The 15634-nt window shown below is 39.8% G+C and overlaps 2 protein-coding genes across 2 annotated transcripts; both read left to right on the top strand.

Annotated features, from left to right (window-relative positions):
* The first annotated feature begins 401 nt into the window (after positions 1 to 401).
* polk (polymerase (DNA directed) kappa) lies at positions 402 to 8873 on the top strand. Its single transcript, XM_026186089.2, has 14 exons — positions 402 to 790; positions 2174 to 2293; positions 2422 to 2574; positions 2826 to 2957; positions 3048 to 3198; positions 3311 to 3532; positions 3900 to 4024; positions 4976 to 5142; positions 5228 to 5260; positions 5361 to 5457; positions 6310 to 6481; positions 6635 to 7630; positions 8200 to 8248; positions 8390 to 8873. The coding sequence occupies exons 1-14, from the start codon at positions 662 to 664 to the stop codon at positions 8469 to 8471; spliced, it is 2628 nt and encodes an 875-aa protein (XP_026041874.2). The 5' UTR covers positions 402 to 661; the 3' UTR covers positions 8472 to 8873.
* A 493-nt stretch (positions 8874 to 9366) lies between these two features.
* ankdd1b (ankyrin repeat and death domain containing 1B) lies at positions 9367 to 15340 on the top strand. Its single transcript, XM_026186094.2, has 15 exons — positions 9367 to 9686; positions 10026 to 10126; positions 10229 to 10327; positions 10433 to 10531; positions 11745 to 11849; positions 11939 to 12040; positions 12212 to 12310; positions 12775 to 12873; positions 13220 to 13318; positions 13393 to 13491; positions 13596 to 13694; positions 13887 to 13982; positions 14360 to 14561; positions 14814 to 14945; positions 15040 to 15340. Exons 1-15 carry the CDS (start codon positions 9512 to 9514, stop codon positions 15093 to 15095), a joined length of 1662 nt encoding a protein of 553 aa, XP_026041879.1. The 5' UTR covers positions 9367 to 9511; the 3' UTR covers positions 15096 to 15340.
* The last annotated feature ends 294 nt before the right edge of the window (positions 15341 to 15634 follow it).

Here is a 15634-nt window from a genome sequence, read left to right as displayed (position 1 = left end):
GATCACAGGTAGGAATAGTTAACACGAATATGTTTTGTGTGAGTGCTATAGCACTCATGTTTCATGTAAATGTGACGCCATATAAATATTTACCTTGATATTCGTGTTGTGAGGATCTGTTTCGTTGTTTGCAACGAAACTACATTTCATCAATTAATGTCTTAATTTACTTGACCAGCAGATCCATTTTTAATTCCTCGTGTGAAATATGCCAAAGGGTTTCACAACATATTTGTTGGCAATCAGAAGTATCCAGTGTACTTTAAACGGACCGATAACAATCTAAGGTTAACTCATATCAGCAGAAACACTGCACAATCCCAAGTCATAAACTGTAAAAGCAAACTTTGAAGGGAAGGTACAATCCTGAAATGACGCTCTTGGTTTTTTAGTTCCGCCCATTTGGCTGATGACGTATGGACGCGGAAGTGCCGCCAAAAAAACCGCCGCCGTAGCTGTTTTCAACACTTGTAGAGACATGTTTGTCAGAAAGCTCAGTGACTTAATTTACAGTCACCGTGGCTCTTATTTGTCATTGAGAAACTCGGATCTGATCCAGCCCGGAAAGCCGCACATATGTGGGGATGCACAGCTCAGTTCTTCAGAAAACAGCCCAGTTCGTTATAACCTGAAGTGTACCTGCACTAAGTAAGTCATTAGGATGGAGAATGGGGTGGCATCCACCAAAGAAGAGGGCTTCCTCTCCAGAATGGCTCTCAATGACAACAAAGCTGGTATGGAAGGTCTTGACAGAGACAAGATAAATAAGATCATCATGGAAACCTCCAAGGTAAGTGCTCACAAATCAAAGACACGCGCATGACACACCTGAGGTCACATACCCGATAGTCATCTACACAACTGTCTCCGAGAGGATGCAAATAACCGAATGATTAGTTTTTAGAACACAAGCATGGATAATTTGTTGACGTGCCGCTCTGTATGTCTTTATGTTTTGCTAGGATGGATGGAAAATAAGGGCAGCAATATATTGAAACACGCACAAAAAATACATAGAAGTACTACATATAAGGCAATTCTAACAAGCATGAAATGTTTGACACCTTTATTCTCCAACAAAGCCTGAACTCTCTTAGCTAAGCTTTCTTGTCATTTCTTTAAGCAGTCTTCAGGAATAGTTCTCCAGGCTTCCTGGAAGACATTTAAAGCTCTTCTATGGATGTTGGCTCCTTTTAGATGATGCCACACTGTTCCATGCTCTCCATGACCGATAGTGTTGCATTGTGTGCTTTTTGTACCCAAGTTTTTACTGCACCGGCAGTGTGTTTGGACACAAGCCTTAATTCAGATGGTGTGAAAAATGAAGTTGTTGCTAATCACACGCTTTCCAGATGTTATTGTACGGTGAATTCAAATCCGATGATACTTTTCTGTGTTCATAATTTAATCAGTTTTAACAAGAAACCACGACAAAGCCTCCACCGTGCTCCACAGATGGCTGCACACATCCACTATTTAACCTTTCTCTTGACCACCTGCATACATACTGATGACAATTTGAACAAAAAATTTAAAATGTGGATTCAGCACTCCACAAGACCTGTTGCTGCTGATTTTCAGTCCACTTCTTGTGTAATTTGACACACATGAGCCTTTTCTTCTAGTTTGCCTTCCTTAAGAATGGCTTCTCGACAGGCACCCTTCAACTGACATTATTTCTGATGATGCATTTTTTTTGTAGAATTCTTATATCACCATATAAGTGTCATAATTCATTCCTTACAGTAATATGAATAGCTTTTGTGTAATGGTGTTCTAAAATGTTATTTTGAAATATGTAGATGAGGCATTACATTGTTAAGTATGTTTCAGTTTGCAGTATTATAAAAGCTTACACGTGTATGTGGACAGTTTCTCACTGCTATAGTCATTGTAGACTTTGTGGGAGCAAAATCTAAAAATTGACTCTTTTTTTTTTTTCCCCCGGTTTACTTGGATGTATCTAGCTTTAACCAATAAAAGGCACAAATGACACTGTGGACAATATGAACCTCCATCCACTTTTGTAGATTGTATCCTGTTCCCCTTTGCGTCCACTATCCTCTGTGTAATGACATCCAGTCCTAAAAATAAATGAGCTACAGTAGCTTTTTATTAAAGCTGTAAAACAGAGTTGTTATAACTCCCCATTGTCCTTGTCCTTCCTGGGCAGGGATCTAAGTTTTACGAGAATGAGCTGAAGAGAGATCAGCAGGTGAACCAGCGCATTACGAAAATGATGCTACAGAAGGCACGGATCACAGAGCAGCAGTTAAAAAAAGCACAAGTTCAGGTAAGATGTAAGGGATTCACATGGCCAAAGCTCACTTCTTTTTCCAGAGGTGACCCGAAAATCACACAGACACAACTCAGGTGAGCTTCAAGCAACTGGCTTCTTTTCATTTTATTCTCTCTGTGTAGGTGGAAAAGGTTTCCACAGCGCTGGAGAAGAGTCGTGATCTAAGCCGTGTGATTGTACATGTGGACATGGATGCTTTCTACGCTGCTGTTGAAATGAGAGACTGTCCTGAACTGAAGGACAAGCCCATGGCCGTAGGATCCATGAGCATGCTGGTGGGTTAAAAACATTGCTATTGTGGCTAATGGACACGCCACAGATACTGACTATGAATTATGTCTGAACTCTGAAACAAGATATTAAAGGTTTATTTCAAATATAAACCACACTGCACTGAAATATAGTATACACATGCTCTCACTACTTTACAAACTACACGGAGATTAAGTATTGAAATCATGGCCATTTAAGATCCAGAACAGCCACTCTCTCTGTTTCATTCATATCGCCTCTTTTCCTTTCACAGTCGACCTCTAACTATCACGCCAGGAAATATGGGGTTCGAGCTGCCATGCCTGGCTTCATTGCAAAGAAACTCTGCCCCAGTTTAGTCATTGTTCCACTTAACTTTGATAAGTACAGAGCTGTGAGCAATGAGGTAAGCGCAATACCTAAAAACACACATGCAAACAAATTCTTTCAGTGGCTTGTTGCTCAACAGGTGCCCATCTGTCTGTGCTTCTGTTAGATCCGGGAGATCTTTGCAGACTATGACCCGAACTTTCAGCCAATGAGCCTGGATGAAGCTTATCTAGATTTCACAGACCACCTGGAGCAGAGGCAGCACTGGCCAGAGTCCACACGTACACATCACTTCCGTGTCAGAGACATGACCACAGGTAGGGATTTGTTTTTCTTTAATATATACACACAAACACATTGATATTAAGTTTTATATATATCAGGAATCCATTTAATTGTTGTGTGATTTATTTATTTTTTCTTGTAAAGATGAGAAAAAAGCTGAGCCTTCCCAGGAAGCTGTGACAGAGGTGAGAGAGCTCTCCCCAGTACTGTTTGAGGACAGCCCAGGCTCCTCTCCCAGCCCAGTGGGCCCTGAAGGTGTGCATGCTCCTGCAGGTGATTTCGAGGTGTTTGGGACATCTGTTGAAGAGGCTGTGCGAGAGATGCGCTTCTGCATTGAGCAGAAGACGATGCTGACTGCCAGTGCAGGTGAGCAAGAAACCAGTCTGCTTTTAATTTAAAACACGCACATTTTAACTGCATAACAGGGATATAAAGTAATAAATCTCAGATCCTGAGCTCTAAGCAGTCACTGAACATCGCTGATCCCTGTGCCATTGTTGAAGCTGCTGTCATTACGAATATCTATTTATTTATTGCTCTATTTATGATAGTTTACAACATATTTTGATACTACATTTTTATTACTTTTGTTTGACTGTACACCAAGTTCATCAGTTCATTCTAATCTAATGCAACCCTGACAAGTCTAGTATGCATATTTTGGGAATTATTGTGCATGCTTTACCAGCTGTTTGGGGGAAAAAATAGCCAATGATATTTTCCAATCTTCCAGGAATTGCGCCAAACATGATGCTGGCTAAGGTGTGCAGTGACAAAAACAAACCCAATGGACAATACAGACTCCCATCCACCAGAGAGGCAGTGATGGACTTCATCCAGAACCTTCCAGTTCGCAAAGTACAGTACCCATTGCTCAAATTAAAGCACTAGCAGAGCTGTGTGCTTGTAGTATATTGCTTGACAATGTAAGATTTTTAGTATTTTTCTTTTTCTTTAACTGCAAAAGTGCAAATAACGTTTGAGTTTGGACTCGCTTGTTTGCAAACCTCACTCCTCTGGGTTAGAGCTGAGACAACCCACTGCAGTATGAGGCTCATGGTTCATAATAGTCAGTCTGTGGCTCAACTTGATAACAGAACAAAGTTAAAACTGCAGTTGTCACATATTTGTGTCTGTGAGCAGACATGATGGAGTCCATTTGGTAAAAGATACATGAGCTGGATGTTTTTCAAGGGTTTAATAGTAAACAGAAGATGGTTTTTAGAAGTAGAAAAACAAACATAGAAGTTTGTTTTTGGGCTCTTACATGTGTAATCCTGCTCTGTGAAAAAGCATTGGATGTGTTAAATAACCATCTGAAATAAGGTTTGTTAGCTTGATGCTAGAAGAGTGGCTTTTTAAAAAAAAACAAAATTGATTTGTGATCTCAAACAAGAAACACAATTGCTACAATTTTTTCCTTTTTATCTTGTGTTTGGACTTTCTCCGGTGATTTAGTTATTGCTTTCTCCAGTTTATTTGTAGCATGTTTAAAGCTACTTTCAGTTGCTCCCTTATTCACAACGGGTCTCCGCAGCGGGTATCTCTGAATATTTAGTTTTTACTCCAGAAATCCACGTGTCTCACGTTCAAAGGATCTGTGTCTCCTCCCAGAATCGAACCAGGGATCTTTTGCTTGTTAGCTGAATGTGTTTGTTTTTTTCCTCCTAATTGTCTTCATTGATTTCTTTAAATAAATGTTAATTGTGAAGTTCTGAGTAGAATGCAGTATAAAGGTTTACAGACATGTTGTGGAGTCACTGTGAAACATGGCTGAAAGGCTAAAAACATGTTTATGTGCTTTTCTAGGTTTGTGGCATAGGAAAGGTGAGTGAGAAGATGCTGAACGCTTTGGGTATAAGTACCTGCTCCCATCTTGGCCAGCAGATGGCGTTGCTGTCATTGCTGTTCTCGGAGACAGCCTGGCATCATTTCCTGGAGGTTTCTCTGGGACTGGGCTCCACATATATACCCAGGTACTGTCTGCTTGCTTCATAACACTCAAGTACAACTGATCTCCAGAAGAAGGAGATAAAGCTGACTGTCTCTACTGTCACACAGGCATGAAGAAAGAAAAAGCATGAGCACAGAGAGGTTTTTTTAACAATTTTAATTAATATTTGATAGTTTAAAAAAATGGTTTCCTTCTTTCAGCTCTCTTCTAATTTCTCTGTCATACTATCAATATTTACAGGACCTTTAAAGAACTGAGTAAAGTTGAGGAGCAGTTGTCTTTGTGCAGGGAGCTCTGTGAAGATCTAGCAGAAGACATGAAGAAAGAAGGTCTGAAGGTATTGATCAGTGTTATTGTAACCTTTAAACCCATATCCACTGTATAAGAAGATTTTCTTTAACATCTTTTCAGCTACCTTGCTTTCATACATCAACTTTTTTCAGACAAGAGGCAAGTTAAAGGAAAAGCTAAACCCCTGACCCCTTCATTACAGCTGTGTCATCCCCCTGTCATCTTCTTTCTAGATCGCAGTGCCTCCTTCCATAGGGCACGAGTGATCACTGAATGATTTGATGGCTTAAAAGTTGTGTAAAGTTGAACACCTACACATTGTGGACCGACATGTTAGACGCCGCTCTCTATCACCATCATCGAAATAGCAAAAGAGGGAAAGAAAAAACAATTTCTTTTGAAAGTATGATGCTCTGTCGCTCCAATACATTTCCAGAAACAGGAAGAAGCTATTTTGGCAGCACATGGAGGCTCGACACCTTCCTAACACACAATTCTTATACTTGGCCTTCTTAGATTTACTGTGTCTCCAAACAGAATCTCGTACAGTTACTCTAACATGTTCATTCCCTTTTGAATCGATACAGTAAGGACTGGATGGCTTAGCACAACTATTACCCCCCCTACCTGGGTCCTGATGTGGCTTTGATAGCTGCAGGAAATGGAGGACCATTAAAGAGACCGAAGGGGGCTACTATCAGCTTTGAACATATCGCCATAAAAACTCACAAAATGGATTCTGACAAGTCAATCACTGATATGATTATACAGATTTCCATCTCTTTCCTGGTACTATTATTTACGTCTAATTAGAGTGCAGGCTGAAATGGCCGTGACTGTTTGCCTAATATGAATTTAAAGGCGTATATATATATATATATTTTTGTCTTCCTGGAAGGGTAAAACGGTAACACTGAAGCTCAAGAATGTGAACTTCGAGGTGAAAACCAGGGCAATGACGCTGCCGTGTGCTGTTGCCACAGTGGATGAGATCTTCGCTGTTGCTAAGGACCTCCTGAAAACGGAAATAGAAAATGAGAGTCCTCAGCCACTCAGACTGAGGCTCATGGGTAATTAGATATAACAATAAAACTGACATATCAATTAATATAACTAGCTTGAAATGAACCTAAATGATGTGTGACAAGCTTCATGTGGAAATAATAACACAGCTGGCATTCGTTTAGAGGTTTTCTTCGGATGATTTGTTTTTGTGCTTGTAGGTGTTCGAATTTCTGCCTTCGCTAGTTTGGATGATAAAAAGCCCTTGCAGAAGAGCATCGTCGGCTTTCTGCAGAGCGGCAAGGCAGACTGCTCTAGTTCTTCCCAAGGGATGCTTCAAAAACTGGGGAATGAGCATCTCTCCGATGCTTACTCCTTCCACACCTCGCCACTTATGTGCCCCCTAGTGGAACAGAAACACCAGAGACAAGAAGACCTTCCCTGGCGGAGTAAGCAGAGGCAGACAGAAGGAAGCCAGGCGACTGTGGGACTCCAGCAGTCTTTCTTTCAAAGGGCTCATGTTAGAAGACTGCAACTCGAGGCAGCTAATGCAGCCACAAAAAATGAGGGGAGCGGGGAAAACGCTCCAGTGATTGCTAACACAAGGACTCCGGCCACAGCAAGCGAAAACAACCATTTACCGCCCGATCTCTCAGAAAATCCCAGTCCTGTACAGGCGCATGCATCCACATCAGCCTGTGAAGAATCAGAAACCCTCACATGTCCCGTGTGCTTCAGAAAGGTGGAAACAACCGACCTGAATGTCTTCAACACGCATATAGACCAATGTCTCAGCAACGCCTCTCAAAAAACAAACAATGGCACAGAGTCAGACACAGAGTCAGAGTCGGGTCTAAAGAAGGACCGCGAAGAACGTGCAGCAGTGAACAAACTGAGGAGGCGGCACGAGGCTCAAGAGAAGAAGTCAAAAGTCAACCCTCAGAAAGGCCAGAGCAGCGTAAAAAAAGATTCTGTTCAAAAGGTTTCGTTGATTAAAGACGACAACAAAACTGCGACCTTGCAAGAGCCTCAGCCATCTAATAGCAAAGGGCCAGTCTTCGTCTGCCCAGTGTGTCAACTGACCCAGGAGACTCATGACCTCGCTGTCTTCAACCACCACGTTGACCTCTGCCTGAACCAGGAGGTCTTACATGAGCTGGGGAGACAGACATCATCCTCCATAAATCCATCTCCAGTTAAAAATAGCAAGAGCACAGGTAAGTGCGTGTATTAAACAAAGGGAACCTTGTTGTGTGTGTATTCTGAAAAAAATGTTTTTCATTACGATGCATGCAGTCACTACATGCTTCGGCTACATGAAGGTACTAACAGCAACCCTCTCTTCTGACAGAAACTATTCTGTCCTGATGACAGGAGCGATGCTGTTAGCCGAGTCTATAAGCTGTATGACAGCGGAGTTAACAGAAGGAATGTGTATTTGGGAAGGGGTCGGTGGCCTATGACCTTGTTATTTACAGACAGTGACACTATGTGAGACGTTTGTATCGATTCAGACCAGGAAAAGACATCTCATTTCACCCCATGGGGCTCCCTTTGCCCCGGGCTTGGAAATTGCTAAATCACTTTCTCACCTATTCATTTCCTACAATGAACTGCACCCCGGTTTCCTCTTAAACAAGCCTGCCTCAGAAATTGCACTCTTTATATCCCTGGTGCTGCGATTGTGCACCTCCTCAATGGAAGTCATTTTTATGTCAGAGAAAAGACAGCGGGGGATACATTATTTTTTCTGTCCATGCCAATAAGTGTCCCTTTCTGTTTGTAGACGGAGGACATCTTCTGCTAAAGCAAGCAAGCAAAGGCAAAAGCAAAAGGTGAGACGGCTTGTTTACAAATCGCTTCACTGAATGCTGACACGCGATCTCTTCTTGTTCCATTTAGTGTGACTGAAGTAGCATTGAAATTTTATGTATAAATAAAAGTATTCATTGTTGTGTGTTCTTTTTATGATTTAGACGGGACACGCCTTCGTCTCCTCCGTCTAAAAAGGTTAAAAGCCTCGGTCCTTGCAACACCATCGACAAGTTCTTCAGGTGACAGTCATTCAGGGGCAAACTTCAGCCTAGTGCGGATGAACTGAGGAAGTAAAAACGCAGCTCTTCTATTCCCTCGGCTTCCCTGCGCGGTTTTTATTCATCCTGCGGTCACTGCGCACAAAGCTTGTTAAGTTTGCACATAGAAGATGCTCCTAAAACACCTGGCTTGTCTGCTCTAAGCGATATTCAAAATGAAAGATGAAGACAAGTCCAATAATTCCTTTTAATGCATTTTTATTTAATGGTCAGGCTAGATATATATTTTTTATTTATCTTCATTAAGTTATTTTATTATGACATTGTCACATTTGTGTTTTTGTGTAGTGTATACCTTTAATAATGACGAAAAGAGATTTTTTTTATCATTTAAATTGTTGCAATAAATTATTCTGCTGAAATCTCACTTTTAGGGACATTTTTTTTGTTTACACTCAACACTAATCACTTCTCCAACAGCCTGAACTGTAACCAAACAATGAGTGCTTCAAAGTAGTGAGGAAAAAAACGGGTTCTTGCTGTCAGCCATGAAACTGTACCACTTCAAGTTGTGTAAATGTGTAAATGTGACTCGCCGCTTCCTTACACATACAGTACGTTTGTTTCCTTAGACAAACATGTACTACTACTGAACTCCAACTCCTTTGTTAATCTTTTAACCAGCGTTACATAATAGAAATTTAAGTTAGACTATTGGTATAAATTCCTCATGTTACTCGAGCCATAATATAGCCACAGCTGTGCCACTGACTAGTCAAAGTGAAATGTGTCATGTTTAATAAACCTGTTACTATCACCGGGGATCTCTAGGGTGTGAGCTAGTAAAGTAAATACAGATCAGCCCTGCGGCACTAAAGTAAGGAGTACACTACCATACACTTCCTCGCTCTTGGCTCTATGAAGATCAGAACTTTGAAATTGGATAACACTGGCTTTCTTTATGGGTGTGCGATCTTTTTCCTCTGGAACTGAGGTAGACTGTTTTCAGGATATAACCTATACTGTTTAATACACAAAGTGTGGCTTTGTTGTAAGAGCCTCCAAATGGAAAAAAAAGCTATGGCTCTGAAGAGGATGATTGAGAAACATTCTCCTAAAAAGGAGAATCTGGACCCTCGAAAGTGGATAAGACCAGAGACTGTGAGGGGATTCAGTGACTTTGCTCTGAACAAGCATTCAAACAAAGAGACGGACAACAGTTTTGATGACGTAGAGATGTGTGAGTATCCAAGAGAAAAAAAAAACGTAAAAAGAATAAACAAGCTTTTTGTGCTTTATATGACAGAAAAGACATAGAAAGTGTAGTAAATGTAGCAGATTCAAGAACCGAGCACTTGAGTTTCTAATGTTTGTCACTGAAGTGAGGTGTGACAGTTTCCTTCCAAGGAAAAACACTGTATTTGCTATGTGGGTGTGTAGGTAGTAATGTTGAAAATCTCACCATCTTAGTTCACTTTACTCTATGTTGTGATATAATCCTGCTGTCTAATATGTATTAGCACAATTAATTATGTATGAAAAAAGCCATGTATTAAGGCTTGTCTACTGTGTTATGTAGTGCTTGAGGCTGAGAAGGAGTTTATCGAAGCAGCTAAGAGGAACGATGTGGAGACCATGACGGATCTTGGAAAAGGCTTAAATGCCAACGTAAAGAATGTGGTGCGTCTGAAAAGATAAAGTATCTGCATTAGCCAAACAGACCCAATCACTGAATAAACTTTCATTAAACTGATAACATGTTGATTATTTTGTCTTCCTCAGCAAAATAGGACTGCCCTTCACTTTGCAGTAGCTTGCACAAACAAAGAAGCTGTTAAGCTGCTGTTACAGCGAAGGGTCAAAGTGGACCAAAAGGACAAGGTGGGAGGATTTTAAGATGTTAGATGCGAGGATTTGAGCCAAGGACAATATGTTATGTAATGTCTCCAAGTCGGCTACTACCATTTTGTGTTCTGTGTCTGACAGTACGGCGTAGCACCCATTCATTTGGCTGCCTGGTTTGGCAGTTTGGACATCCTGAAATTATTAGTGCAGGCTGGAGCAGAACAGAAGGCTGAGAACGAGGTGAAGTAGAAGGAAGAATTCTCCTCTATTGCTTCTCACTAACCAACAGAGATGAAATACCCTTAAACTGAGAAATGAATCCCATTGGGGGGTTTTTTGTTTTCCTTTTAGATTTTGCACAAACACCCTCTCAAAACAACACACTGCGATTCAGATATTTTATTATCTATACTATTTAAACTTTTAATTTTCAGTAACACTTAATAATATAGCCTGCAACATCTCCTGTAATACCCCTTAAAGTACTATATACTTTTTCTGAGTTTACTGTGCAACTATACTGTAAATATTTGAAAGCAGTTGGTCAATTCAGAGCATTTTAAAAAGACAGGACAAAATGTATCCTCTAAGCAATTTTAAATAGTAACGTCTAAAGTTACATTCCAGTTCTGTATTGGCTAAAATGTTTATTTTGCATTTGTTTCAGGAAAATCAGTACAGGTATTACAATAAAAACAACAAAAGAATTTTGAAAGCAGTTGACTCAGTAGTTAGCGCCCCCCCCATCTAGTTTTGTAATATGTTTATAATAACCTTGGTAATGTCAAACAATATTATTGAGTAGCCTAACATCCTAATATTGCCCCGACTGCTTGAAGAGTTTGTGTGTGAATCTGTGGTCGGCTGCCCTTCCTCAGAAACCCTGATGCTTCTCCCAGAAAACTGAATTTGAATTGCAAAAACTGAGTTTGAGTTATGAGAACTGGATTTTAGTTCTGAGAAACGAAAAGTAATAAAAGTAATATGGTGTGAAGTTTTGATTAATTTTAATTTTGTAAAGTTTCGAAATTCAGTTTCACAAATACATTTAAGCTTAATCTGTGTAATTCACATCCATATGTAATTATATGAGTTGAAAAATTCACATCAAATTATAAATAACTAAAATGTAATGTTTAGTGGCACATATTTCTGACAATGCTATAACCATAAAGCATTTCGACGTTCGAATTTAAGTATAATTTGTTTAATTTTAAATATACCCTCTTGTTCTCTCGCACCTGTTTGTAAGTTTTCAAGTGCGCTAAATTTCAAGGAAATTAAACCACAAGCTACACGTTGTAGTTTGTCCATTTTTGCTTTCGTTATACTGTATCTTTTACACTGTGGCTTTCCATTTTCAAATACGGTTCAAGATGAATTTGGTTTGCATTGTAAATTCTCAAACAGCGCCCTGCCTGATTTAACAGAAAAAGTTATTTCTTTGTTTCAGGAAGGACTCAATATTTTGCACTGTGCTGCCATCAACAACCATACTGAAATCGTAGACTACATTGTAAATGACCTGCAGATGAAAGAACTTGACAAGGATGACCTGGTATGCAACTTGCACAAAACAATTGTGTGGCAAATTTCATTTTGCATGCACTACATGTGATTACCTGAGCCTCTTTTCTTGTGTTTCAGTCAGGACACCGAGCATTTGCACTGGCAGCAGAGCACGGGTGTGTTAAGATGTTACAGGTGCTCATGGAGCCATACAACATGGCCACCATGAAGCCCAACAAGGTGTGCACGAGGACTTATTTGTGCGATTTTTCTGCATCTATTTCCGAGTAGGCTATATGGCTGTTTATGCTCACGTGTGCCTTGAGTGCACATTTCAGTGTCACACCTGCAAGAAAGCTCAAAGTCAAACACTCTTTGATGCAAGCTGTTTCCCTCCCTCCCTTCTGCCAGAGAGGGGACACGCCCCTGCACTTAGCTGCCAGGAACGGCCACTTGGATGTCGTCCAACTGCTGCTGCAGAGCTTTGATACTCGGGATGAAGTCAATATGGTAGACAATCAGTGCAAACATCCTCTCTATCACGGTTTGGTTTGTGACAGTGTGAGCTCAGCGGCTAATCCACTGCTGGATGCTGGCTCCACTTGGGATCAATTGAGATGAATCAAACATCTACCAGTTAGTATAATGACACATTTAGCTTTCTGGATCGAACTTTGGCAGGTAACAGGTAAACTGAACACGATAAATGTGTTCCTTTGTATTAGTACTGATGTGGCTTAATGATGCATTAAAGTAAGAGATAATTACAAAACCTTACCCCCCAAAAGATCTGCAGTAACTAATTTATTTGCTGGCATTTAATTGAATGATCCAAGCCAACGTTCCCTTAGTGTAAAGAAATTCTACTTTGTTATAACTAATAATAATAATAATGATGATAATAACTTAAAATGTTAATTATGTTAGAAGAATTTTCCATTTGCATCATTGCTGACGGATGTTTTGTGCTGCAGGATGGTGAGACTGCTCTGTACCAGGCTGCAGACCACGGTCAGGAAGAATGTGCTCAGGTCCTGCTGGAGGCCGGTTGTGACCCTAACATACTCACAGTGGTACGTTCAGGCAGTATACCCGGCCAAGTTTTACTGAACCAGTGCAAGCTAAGAGAAAAATACACACATCAAATACTTACAGTAATCAATGTTCATAACATGCAAGTTCAGAAAATCATGTGTTTTCTTTGGTAACTTTTGTTTGTGTACCGGTGTATTTTCTTGGCGTTTTTTGGTACTGTGTAGATTCAAATGACTAAATACCTTTTCTACTGTTCTGCTTTTAACCGTACTACTAATATAATATGCATTATGGTGTTTATCCTGAAAAATATGTTATAAACAAAATCAGTTTTTAAAGATTCTTCTAGACAGTACAACTGCACTCACTTTGTACTCTTTGTAGGCCAAATGCAGCGCTCTCCATACAGTTGCAGAAAAAGGAGACGCGGCTCTTGTTCAAGTTCTCTTACAGTACAATGCCCAGGCGGACTTTCAAAATCAGGTAAGTAAACAACCAGATAGGAGGCAGTGGCAGAGTAATCCATCTTTTATGAAGCATAATATTATTGCTCTCAGGATCTAGAGACACCTCTCCACCTGGCAGTGAAGAACAGTCACATCCCTGTTATCTACTACCTATTGGAGGCTGGCTGCAATATCAATGCCACAGATAAGGTACAAGCTCCTGCCTAAGACAGTAAAATAAAGCATCCATGAACATAATGTAGACAAACTAATTCCTGCGTATCGTTATGTCGTGTCATGCTTTGGACTGTTAGAGGTCCCAGACAGCTATGCACATTGCTGCTGAGACTGCCAAAGCTGAGGTTGTGGAAATGCTTCTTAAAGCTGGGCCTGATATAACAGTCAAGGACCGGGTAAGATGCATTTGTCATATTAATAAAATTAAACTGTATACTAATGCTATCCAAACAGCAAAAAAATGATAATTAATGTAAGCCTTTGTCGCAGCATGATACATTGAAAATACAAGAAAAATCAAACTAAATGCAATCTCTTGCGGTTCTAATTGAATTTGTTTTTCACTGTACATGCTGGATTCGGAGTAGCAGGGTAAGACTGCTCTGGGTGTTGCAGCCAGAGCAGATGAGGTAAACATTGTGGACATGATCATCAAAGCAGAACGATACTATGACCAGAAAAAGGTGAGGGGATAATCAAATGATACTTGTAACTTTCACGAGCATAATCCATTCGCGATGCTTTGAAATCAATAATTACTTTCACCATGAATGATTCAGTGTCACATCCTCGATTAGCTGAATCCCCTCTAATTCTATTAAAGCATTCACTGTAAAAGTGATTCGGAGCCCAGAAACATTCGACATACGATTTATCATCAGTTTAATTAAGAATATGCCTTATTCTCCTCCATTATTGATTTTCAAAATGTTTCACTCTGACATTTATATTGCTAATCATACGTGTTAGTGTCTTGCCAAAATTTTCTTCCTGTGCCCCTCTGTTGTCTGGAGAGTGTGGCCTTTATCAGCCTGCTGACATGATTTAATTGCCCTTTCAGGCTAACCCTGAGCTTAATGAGATTGTTCGCACCGAGCATGCACTGACGTTCAAATTTGACCGCCGCAGTGAGAACAAGGAGCTGTATTCGATGGCTTGGCGCCTGGCGTACAAGCTGCTGAAACCAGGAGACTGGAAAAGACTGGCAACACACTGGGACTTTACTCAGGACCAAGTGTCTGCCATCGAGGAGCAGTGGACAGGTGCCATAACTCACACACTGACAGGGCAGGTTTCTGCTGTGCATTTGGCAACCCTCTGAAAATCTAACTTAACCTTCTTGAGTCAAACACATTAATTAAATACCCTGAAATCTTAGGTAAAAAATGAATATCCCAGTATGACATTGAAATTTTTACAGCTTATTTTCCAAGTTGTAATTTGGTATCTTTAGGGTATTTTTTTGCAGGTTGACCTTTTTTTCTGAACTTAAAGGGTTGTGCGTTTACCTGCAGGTCAGCACAGCTATCAAGAGCATGGGAACAGAATGCTGCTGATCTGGCTTCATGGGGAAGAGCTGGCTCTGAAGGCCCCTGCTAAAGACCTCTACCAGGGCCTCATCTGCACTGGGAACACGAAAGCTGCAGGTACACTCTGTTAACAAGTATGCGATAAACAGAAATTTATGTCTTCTGCACCGCCTGTTCCAAAGTTTTACTTCATCAAATGTTCGTCTTTCAGATAAGATTCGACTGGAGGCAGAGCAAGTCAGCAGTAAAAGATGTACCATTTCATGAAGAGGAACACTGCAGTATTTACAATGTTCGCATCACTGTCAACGAAGCATCTCTACAGGACTACTGCAGTGAAATAATTTATTTTAAAAATAACGTTGTGCGTCACACAATTAGCATATAGCTTTGGTTTCGTCAAGTAAACAACATGTGCTGTTGGATGGTCGCCTTGCAGTACACTTCAGTACACAGTTATCTGTGCACAATTTAAAGCAAAGTAATAAATGTTCATTTTGGAATTCTCTGAACTTTTGTTCCATCTGTAATAATTACTAACTATCTATCTATCTATCTATCTATCTATCTATCTATCTATATATATATATATCTATATATCTATATCTATCTATCTATCTATCTATCTATCTATCTATATATATATATATATCTATATCTATATATCTATATCTATATCTATATCTATCTATATCTATATCTATATCTATATATATATATATATATATATATATATATATATATATATATATATATATATATATATATATATATATATATATATATATATATATATATATATATAT

Source organism: Astatotilapia calliptera, chromosome 12, assembly GCF_964374335.1.
Source record: "Astatotilapia calliptera chromosome 12, fAstCal68.1, whole genome shotgun sequence".
In the NCBI taxonomy this organism is placed as follows: domain Eukaryota; kingdom Metazoa; phylum Chordata; class Actinopteri; order Cichliformes; family Cichlidae; genus Astatotilapia; species Astatotilapia calliptera.
This window is presented reverse-complemented; position numbering and strand designations above follow the sequence as displayed.

Bases quoted from the DNA above. Each gene is read 5' to 3' on its own strand.
- ankdd1b (XM_026186094.2), top strand. From the start codon at position 9,512: ATGGAAAAAAAAGCTATGGCTCTGAAGAGGATGATTGAGAAACATTCT. The intron at 10,532-11,744 runs GTGAAGTAGAAG...TCTTTGTTTCAG, and splicing joins AACAGAAGGCTGAGAACGAG to GAAGGACTCAATATTTTGCA. The intron at 12,874-13,219 runs GTACGTTCAGGC...TACTCTTTGTAG, and splicing joins ACCCTAACATACTCACAGTG to GCCAAATGCAGCGCTCTCCA.
- polk (XM_026186089.2), top strand. From the start codon at position 662: ATGGAGAATGGGGTGGCATCCACCAAAGAAGAGGGCTTCCTCTCCAGA. The intron at 2,294-2,421 runs GTAAGATGTAAG...CTCTCTGTGTAG, and splicing joins TAAAAAAAGCACAAGTTCAG to GTGGAAAAGGTTTCCACAGC. The intron at 8,249-8,389 runs GTGAGACGGCTT...TTTATGATTTAG, and splicing joins AGCAAAGGCAAAAGCAAAAG to ACGGGACACGCCTTCGTCTC.